This window comes from Sinohyriopsis cumingii, chromosome 11 (assembly GCF_028554795.1).
Source record: "Sinohyriopsis cumingii isolate HCF-2022 chromosome 11, ASM2855479v2, whole genome shotgun sequence".
Taxonomy (NCBI): Eukaryota; Metazoa; Mollusca; class Bivalvia; order Unionida; family Unionidae; genus Sinohyriopsis; species Sinohyriopsis cumingii.
Genome location: NC_142971.1, coordinates 34,109,134 through 34,119,671, shown reverse-complemented (window position 1 = coordinate 34,119,671; position 10,538 = coordinate 34,109,134). Strand labels below are relative to the sequence as shown.

General features: G+C 34.3%; 1 protein-coding gene across 5 annotated transcripts in view; it reads right to left on the bottom strand.

The window, feature by feature from the left end:
- LOC149787888 (DCC-interacting protein 13-alpha-like) overlaps window positions 1-10,538 on the bottom strand; it is a 147,867-nt gene that overhangs the window by 15,611 nt on the left and 121,718 nt on the right. For 3 of the 5 annotated variants that reach the window (XM_089974133.1, XM_089974134.1, XM_089974136.1), the window contains one exon: window positions 7,959-7,979. The exons of the other annotated variants lie outside the window; for them this stretch is intronic. In XM_089974133.1, the coding sequence (XP_089830259.1) occupies window positions 7,959-7,979 (21 nt within the window). The remainder of the gene's footprint in view (window positions 1-7,958; window positions 7,980-10,538) is intronic. 5 annotated transcript variants of the gene reach the window in all.

Below are 10,538 nucleotides of genomic sequence, written 5' to 3'. Positions count from 1 at the left end.
TATATATATATATATATATATATATATATATATATATGAGAGAGAGAGAGAGATTTCGGTAAAAGACCCTGAACTGAAAAATTAAGTATTTTTCTTTCAAAATGGTTTATTAGAATTGTTTGTGTACACATTGTCAAGTTTCCTTTTCTTTGCCTATATATACCACAAGGCTCATCTCTTGAATTACATCAACAATAATGAAAACTATATGTTTTATAATGATTTACTTATACTCACAACAACTGAATCATTTGCAAAAGCTTATTTTATCCATCAACTTCACAATATCGATCATAAACTGGTGATATGCATCAAAACAATCTTTGACAAGATAACTTTTGAGAAGTATCTGAGAATACTTCGTTATCCATTTAATTATTTCAATGATATTCAAACTTTTGTCCAATGAATACAAGTTCAAAAAGTCATCGCCATGTAGTATTGTTACACGTTATGCCATTATGTTGAAATGTTTATGAAATGAGGACTTGATGCTAATACTGGTGAGTTTTATGTTAAAATGAATACTTCCAGTTTTTCCCTGGATAATAAGAGTGTTGCAATATTTGCACTGTATTACAATAAAACCTCATTTTATCCAAACTTCTCAAGAGACATGAGAAAGGTTTCATATATAAGCAAGCAAAATTTATATAAAACCTGCACATTTTGGGAACATACACATCTTTTAGATAAAACAATTGGTAATTTGTATGAATAAAGTTCAAATAAACAAGATTTTATTTTCATGAATTTATAAAGACCAAGAATATGCTTTAAGTAAAGAAGCTTTTTGTGTACAACATGCCTTTGTTCTTTGCATTTCTAAATAAGTCCATATAGTATTTCCAATTACCATATATACTCACATGTCAGATCCAAATGTAAATTGCACAGACCCAGATCTGTTATTGCATAATGTGCTGGTAGATCTAGGTCTATGCAGTTTGTTATTAGTAATCAGCAGAACAAACAACATAGGCCCTGATCTGACATTGCATGTTATATGCATTTATAAAAAATACAATGCTCTTTCAATACATACACTGTCATATTTACATAAAAAGGTATGTTTCATGCATGAATACAAAATACAGTGTGACCCCGAAATAGCGCGCTCTGTTATAACGTGAATTCGGATTTAACGCGGTCATGGCGTGGCTCCCGAAATTTCATATACTGTACATGTATTATTCTTGTGCAAGAAAAAAAATTCTTAAAAAGTACAAAAAAAACCGTAAAAAGTTGCTTATCATTTTGGGGAAGAGATCGTGTATGAATAATACACGACGATTGTGGCTTGGCTCCTGAAATTTTATATGTATTTTTCTCGTACACAAAAACGTATTTTTTCTTCTTAAAAGTAAGAAGAAGAAAAACGCAAAAAAAGTTTATTCTGGGATAGCGTAGTTCTTCGCCAATGTCGCAAACTTGGATTGTTTTTCCTTATCAGCTGCAAAACATACCATGTGGCTTTTTTATTTGTTGGCGACATTGTTGGCTGTTTAAACTTTTATATACAACCATTGGTTTGGAGTGCAGAAATTCAGAGGCCCCATGAAAGGAAACCGCAAACTGGATATAAAATGCATTGAAATTTATCTATTGTTACATAAACAAATTCTTTGTCCATACTCACAAACCATCTAAACAGTGCATTGTTATATCATAATCCGCTCATCATGTCATCTAGCATGAGTACTGTATGTTGTGAAATATCTGCCTTTTTGTTGTTGACATTTCTGGTAACGGAGATCAACCGAATGAGGCATTGTCTCGTAATCTATCTTTCATCGGATTTTCGGCCACTCGCTAGTAATTAATATATTTACGAAGACTGACATTTGTATGTGGATGGTAAGTAAAATTCAGTGCATTTTATATCCAGTTTGCAGCTTCCTTTCATGGGGCCTCTGAATTTCTGCACTCCAAACCAATGGTTATATATAAAAGTTTAAACAGCCAACAATGTCGCCAATAAAAAAAATTGCCACATGGTATGTTTTGCCGCCAATAAGGAAACACAATCCAAATTTGCGACATTGGCGAAGATCTACGTGATCCCAGAATAAACTTTTTATGAGTTTTTTTTCCATACTTTTAAGAAGAAAAAACTACTTTTTCGTGCATAAGAAAAAATACATACAAAATTTCAGGAGCCATGCCATGATCGTCTTGTATTATTCATACGCGATCTCTTCCCCAAAATGCTAAGGTTTTTACAGTTTTTTTCGTACTCTGAAGAAAGAATTTATTTTGTTTACAAGAAAAATACATGTACATGAAATTTCAGGAAATACACCATGACCGCAGTATATCCGAATTTGCGTTATAACAGAGGTCGCTATAGCGGGGTCACACTGTAATCAGTTTTGAGCTTTGACCAAGATGGGATTAACAAAAAGTATGTTCACTGAAAAATCAAACTGAATTTGATATATTTATGCCACTGACAAATATAACAGTGAGTATATCGTTAACCAAATATTACTTCACAAATTTTTAGTGAATATATTCAGATACTAGATTTGTCAAAATCAGTGACTTCTAATTATATTGTATTAATAATTACTGTAAAATCTGAATTACCATATATACTCACTCATAAATCAGATAAAACTACAAACAACATAGATCCTGTCATCACATAATGTGCTGGCAGATTGTGGTCTATGTTGTTTTTTGTTACTGATTACTCCTAAGAAATGGCATAGACCTAATCTGCCGGTACATTATGTAACAAGAGATCCGGGTCTGTGCAGATAGCAATTGGACCCGACTTGTAAGCAAGTATGTATTACAACCATTATATTTACCTTGCATATGTGAGATACAAAATGGTGAGGAGGTTAAAGGTTAATGTGTAATAAAATATTATTAAACTTCCCAGCTTCCCGATGCAAATGCCACAATACATGTTAGTGAATGTTAGTCAAGCAACCATCTACCATTTTAATGCAAAAGAAGGCTGAGTCACAAAAGCAAACAAATTGGGAGTTTCATTAGAACAGTGAGCGTAACTTACAGTCTGCACCTATATTCAATTCATTAGTCATAAAAATGCTGCCAATGTATGATGAAAAGTAATACTTTTAAGCTTTTATTTGTTTTTTCATGATAAAACTGAGATGCTTTCACAAGTCAAATCTTATATTACTCATCCTGTTTGGATGTGTGTGTGTGTTTTTTTTGCATTTTTAATGTAACCTTAACAAGTTTTCAGTCATTTCGCTACGATGTCAGTTGTGAGACAGTTTATAGTGATGTCTAGCACTGGGGGGCATCATGCTGTATACATGTAGCATCATGTCCCATCCAGTCACATTATCCTGGATTTTTGTTTTGTTTCCTTGTTCAGTATCGTGATTAAAACTAGCATCAGATAAATTTTACTGAAAGAATTATTTCCCCTGTTCATACTCTTTTCAAAACATTTAAAGAAAAACAATTTGACCACAATTTAATTTGTTTCCTTGGAACATATGACCTAGGTGAGAAAAAAAATTCACCATATGTTCTGGGACTGGAACATAATTCATTATTTTATCATGTCCCAATATATACCGTAAACATGACTTTCTGTTCAGCAGAAGAAACAATAACAAAATTTTGAAGATGGTCACCATGGTGTCCATACTGGATATCAGAATGGCATATTTAAAATAAGGACCAACATGACATGGCAAGAAGTCTTCTGGTGCAAATCCCATGTTGATATGAATCTCCTTCTAGAGGAGTAACAAGACTTTCAAAATGACTGCCAGGGTGGCATTATTGAGAACCAGATCAGCACCATTTTCATTCAGGACTAACCTGTACATCACCTCAGATCTTTTACTGAAAACCCATATTTGATATGTCCATCCATCCAGAAGGAACAGTGATTATAATACTTTCAAGATGCTTGACATATTGTCAGATCAGCACCATTTTCGTTCAGGACTATCTAGACGTTACACATAGCCTTTCAGTGAAAAACCTATTGTCGATATGATTTTCAGTTTAGGAGGAGTAGTGATAAAAAGACAACTGGCCATACAAAATGTTAGATTGGAATCATTTTCAACTAGAAAACATAAGTCTTTTCATGAAAACTGTCATGCCAATATGACCATCCATTCAGAAGGAACAAAGATACCAAAATTTCAAAAATGGTCACTGTGGTAGCCATACTGGATGTCCAGTGGCACCATTATTATATAGAATTCAACAGACGTTGGCATGGACATGTGTACAAAGTTTCATGGCAATCCTCCTAATAGTTTAGGAAACGTTGCAATAATAAATTTGTTCTAACGTGCATTTAGTAATGGACAACATGCTATCCCATAAGCTCTTTTGGAATATCACAAATTGAGCTAAAAATGGCTAATCAATCTGCATTTGATTTCAATTACATGTAGTAATGGCAAAAAATACAGATGCTCAATTTAACTCTCTACAGCAAGAATCCTACTAAGAAAACCACAGACCCTGCACTTGTAGGTCAGAATCAAAGCTGTTTGTTGAAAAATACAACTAATAAAAAACTACTTAATTTGATTTTCTGGTGTGTCATATAGTGGCAGATCTGTGTCTATACACGGGTTAAGTAGGTAATTGGGCCTTAGTGTGGCATTTAAAGCTTAAGTACAAAGCAATATAAACATAGACTGGTTCCCCCAGCCTACACAATAATATGTAACTGACCAATATCAGTTAACTTTGTAACCAAGGCTAACAACACATTTCATCTGCTATCTTTACATTTTATGACAGTACAAAACAGTGTAATCAACCCCCTCTTACAAAATGATGTTTCTCTCTATATTCTTAGCTTTGAATGATTTTGCTTGATATAAATCTGATGCACCTTGGATAAAATGGGTACAAATAACAGAACTGGTTGTCTTGCTTGAGAGAATGGAGAATGGAAACTAGTCTTGAACAAATTGAGCCATGTCATCATAGACTGGTACCTTGCAGTTGTTCTCCAATGAACATAGCAAACAGTAAGAAAACCACCATATCAAACTACATTATCACAAAGACATAAAACTCCTCAGAAATAAATGAATATCAGTTAGTAAATATAAAATATGACTGAATCAGTGATGATGGTATGAATTAGAACACTAAATATGGGAGTAAAATATTCCTACAAAATTAAGAGAAGGCACATGGAGTTCAGACCTATGTCCCTATCATATTTTGCATGCAAATAAGTCAGATATGGGCATTTTGTTGAAGGACTGATGGGTGGGAAACCAATGCCAGTAGCAATGTCATATTTTTGGCTGGCTTGTAGACTGAAATAACTGCTCAACATCCATTTTTTTTTTTTAAACTGTCAGTCTACGGAAAATATTCAACAATTAACATTCTTCCTCTATCGTGCAAAGAGTGGTATTCCTTACCAAAAATAGCATGACACCTTACCTGTCTTTGCAAATAGAGCAAAATAAGGGAACCAGTCTATTGTCAACATAGCAGTATATGGTTCCATTATAAAGTGAAACAGTCAAATACAGATTATCCCACCTGAATAATTCCAACCTTATGCATTTCCACTTAGTGAATCTGTTTTAGCCCAAATGAGACAGAACCCTGCCAAGACCTATCCTGTATTAGGTTAGTCAGAAAAATACTGAAAATACAAACCAGTGTCTAAAATGTGAAACCTCCTATCTCCAATGATGATTACACAGTATCATCACACAACTGTAAAAATGGACACTTTATACTAATTGGGGTTAAAAATACATTTCTCATCCTGAACACAGTGATAATCAAAATCATCTGACAGTTTGTGATATGACTGGAAGACTCTTACCATATACATACTTGTGTGTAAACCCGTTTGCGTATAAGCTCCCCCATATAGGTATAAACACTAAAAAGTGAATGACCTGCATATAAGCCAACCCAAAAGTCTGAGAGAATATCACAAGATGCAAGCTGTAAGTTTTAAATGCATTTATTTAGGCAAACTTACATTAACAAAAATTACTCATATAACTCTCTCAGGGTTGGCATTTACGATTATTATATAGAAATGGTATAGATTTATTTAAAAGGTCAAGAAATTTGCTTAATTTTCTGTTTTCTTATTGTATTTGCCTAATTCAGATTTTTGTATAACTTGATTGGAAGATTACAAGAATTGAGCATTTGCGGGTTGCTGTAACACTACCTCTCCCTTCCGACTCAATTATTGTTTGTTTATGTGATACTGCATTAGACTTTTTATATCAGTGCACCAGTAATTATGTTTTTATTTTGCCTTGGAATTGTAAAGACCAAACTCAATCCCAGTATGACAACAGTGAACAAAAATAAGGGTTTGATTCAATGATTGCAATTAGGCTAGTGAGCAAATTTACATAATGGCACCTCGCATGTACATTGTAGGTTTGAACAAATGATGAATGAAGTACATTGGGCTAAATTAAGTACATCCCCTGGATGTGACCTTACACCTGGTTTTACAAAACTATTGTAATCGTGCTAATACTACTGAGTGAAAGACAATTACACATCAAAGTTCTGGTATAGTTGCCAGTCAAAAAAATTCCCTTTCAACCCGAGCCAGTTTCATTGTCTTAATGATCAACTGGCTGGTACTGCTGTAGGAAAACAAAAGATAAATCCACCAATTATAAACATAGGAGATGTCAAAACATCCAGCTTTCCATTGTGGAAAATTATGATTTTGTTCAGCCAGAACACAAAAGTAAAATAAATTGATGATGATCTTAGTTGATCCTTATTCAGAATTTTAGCCTTTATTATTACCATTCTTTCATGAACAGTAACAGTTAGGCAGGTTATGTGCCTTGCACAACTGAACGTGTGTACCTTTTCATAAAGATTACCTCAATTTGTAGCATTGCTTATATCACTGAAAAAGAGTAACTTGTAAACACGTGGATCAGCGTAAATGAAACAGCTATTACCAACTAGATGAAGTGTAATCTGAAAGAATGTGATTTGGTATAAAAAAATGAATAAAGCAAAATCTGCATCTAATATGCTTGAGAATAAACAAGGATTAAAGTGATGTGAGGCATGATCTGCACTGTTTAAGTACTGTACATTATAGTACAGCCTGGTCTCCTGGATAAACTCAAACCAGCCCATGAATTATGAAATCTTTATTTACCTTTATTTAATTTTGTGTTGGAAAAATCACAAAATATGCACATGCAAAATAATAACAAAGCAGTCTTAGTAGTTTATAACAGTTTAGTAAGTGTTGGGACATTGAGGATGTATTTGTTTTTTCACATGCAATTATGTCTTAGGACATGGACAAATTATTTTTCCGTGTCCCAAGATTTACAGCCATTATGGTAGTCAACAACAAAAAAAAAACATAAAAAATTTCAAATTTATACCTTGGCCCTCGGATAAGCTGACCCCCCCCCCCCCCTTCTTCCAGGCCTTTATTTTTTCCTAAATCATTTGGCTTACATGCAAGTATATATGGTACCTTTAAAATTCAACTTTATGTCTCCACAACAACCAAAAAAAGTAATTTGTACCAAGCAACATTATGCCTGTTTCTTTTCTTTATATCATAATTTTTTTCCAGTGTTTTTGAGAATACAGCTTTCAAGCAGATTACATGTTCATGCAAACTGAACTGGAATAAGGACACAAGGATTTAATGTAATAATTTTCAACTTATTGTCAGTTATGAAGATTATACCTAATTATCAAAGGACTCCCTTTTTGGTTGAACAAATCATTTATTTAGCTTAAAATTTAAAACATTAACAATAAGTTTAATAAATAAACTAATAATTATTCTAATCAAGGATGTTAATGGACAGACATATGGATAAACACAAATGAATGCCAAAGTAATCATAATGTCATGCTTGTGTCAAGGTCAGCTTGACAAATAAATGGTGCAATTAGATAATCAGCATTTGACTGTAAAGGTATAGATATAATTACATGCAGTTGTAAAATACCTCGGATTCATCTGCATTGTTCTGAAATGGGGACACAATCCATAAAAGAAGCAAACTCCAGGAGCAAATAAATCAATTGGGAAGCAAACTAGGCATGTAATTAGCATACAAACTTAGAGGCACACAACTAATCTAAATGAGATCAAAAATTGCATGCTGTATTTTATATGACAATATAAGACACAAATTAAATCAAACAACACTCTTCTAACAGGCAGTAAATAAAATCTGGCAAACATCTTATTAATGATAAAAAGAGAATCCAAAGCAACTGAGACTCATTTGATTATTTCTGGAGAGGAAGAGCTAATGAATATATGTTGTGTACTGGGTCAAAATCACTGTACTTAACTGTGTATAAAATGCACCTATGAAAAGCACATAATCAGATCTGCCACCACAATATTGTCAGTGAATCAAGGTCTACAATGTTGGCATAACATCAGAATGTGCACAAACACTATAAATCCAAACTGGCCAGCATATCATGTGATGGTATACCTGTGTCTATGCTTTTGTTGCCAGATGTACATCATAATAAAATTACTAATTTTGATCTGGTGGCATGAGTACTACATGTTTGGTCTGTTTTAGCATTCATAAAACCTGCACAATTCTTCAAAATGTCAAAACTCTTGCTGTTCTTTTCTTTATTTTTACATACCCCTTCAAGGGTAAATATGGACATTTCTTTTTAAAGTGATTTATCAATCCTTTTAACTTGGATACTCCAAAATTGCTGTCCAAACAAAATTACATTGCTCAGTTTATTAAGTGAGCATTACTTCCCCTGCTATATGTGTGAAAGTGACATAACAGGGAACATATAACTTGCTTAAATGGAGATTATACCATAAGTGGCTTGTGAAAAGCTATGGAATGAACAGTGATTAAGTGGAAATTCATGATCGGAAATGACTATTAATACATCTAAATTAAATTTAATTACCAATGGTAGAAAAAACTTAAACTGAAATGATGAAATTGCTGGAAAACTAATGAAAATACAGTGCATTTCACTGAATTACCATAATCATTGCTTGTTAAAAACATAAATATATTTTCTATCACATAGATACAAATAGTATAAACAACAGCCAATTCTGGTCAAAATTTATGATAAAACTCTCTGAGAAAACAAGATAATTGTCTGAGATAGAAAATAAGGGCCTCCACCCACTCCCACTTTAAATGTTAATTCTAACTGCTCATATCTGAAGGTAATGCCTGTGTTTACCTTAACATTTCCTGCATTTATTTCTTTTTAGATAACTGGTAAAGCAAATATCAGAAATTAAGAAAATAAACGGTCTTTCAACTTTAATTTCTGTACCCTACCTCTCTGTGGTAGCTCAGCTGGTAGAATATTGGACTCGTAATCCAAGGGTGACATGATCAATATACTTGCCCACGCCAGCCCGGGGCACTTGCCTCTACATGTCCTTGGGAAAGGTGATTAGCTCCCATTTCTTTGGTATGTGATATGATGTGATTTGGATTTTTAACGTAGCTTTAACAATTTTTCAGTCGTATCGCTACGATGTCTGCAATGTGGCAGTTTATAGTGATGTCTAGCGCTGGGGCATCATGCCGCAGACATGTAGCATGATGTCCCACCCAGTCACATTATCCTGACACCGGGCCGACCAGTCCTAACACTAACCTTTTAATGCTGAGCACCAAGCGAAGCAGCTGTTAGTACCGTTTTTGTAAGTCTTTGGTATGACTTGGCCGGGGATTGAACCCACGACCTCCCACATCCGAGGCGGACGCTATAACCACTAGGCCACCAGAGCAGTTTCTTTGGTATGATATAGCCAATATTGCGTCTGAAGTGTCATTAAAAGTGGCAAAAACACAAACAAAACATCCATTTCCCCACAAATCACCCCAAAATAAGGATGACACTGTTATGTTGCAGAATCGGTCTAAACCCTTTCTAATAGATTTATTTGCTTTAAAACGCATGTAATAAAATTTACAACAGCAATGATACTTCCCAGTTGGACACAGTTTGAAATCACTCAATTAGCATTTTCTGCCCCTTTTTCCTTCTGGAAATTTTCAAGAAAGATAACATTTCACAGCTGTTTTTTGTTTTGAGACCCCAAGTAATGACTACAAAAACTATTTTTCTACATGAAATGATAATTCTTTCAATACACTTTTATAGCAATCATGGACGTTCACGTTATTATAGAATGATGTCACAACACCAAATCATGTCTTAAGTTAAGGGAGGTAATGTAGTTGTTCTAGGGTTTAACGCCATTTTTCAGCACAAGATAGGCTATACATGGCACCCAGTATAACTGGTGGAAAAAGAACCCTGGAAAACCCAGGGAAGAACCACCGACACACGAGAAGCTACTGACAGGCTTTCCCATGTACCCACGCTAGCCGATCCTTGGACTCGAACCCACGCAGACAGAGGTGAGATGGCAGTGATCTAGAACGGTGAGTGCTTTAGACCACTCTGCCACTCGGGGCCCCGGAGGTAATGTAGTAAGTTATTACTGGTCACTAACTCTAGCTTTAACATGCATGTTTTGGAATTTGGTGCAAGCAAACTGCACCTGA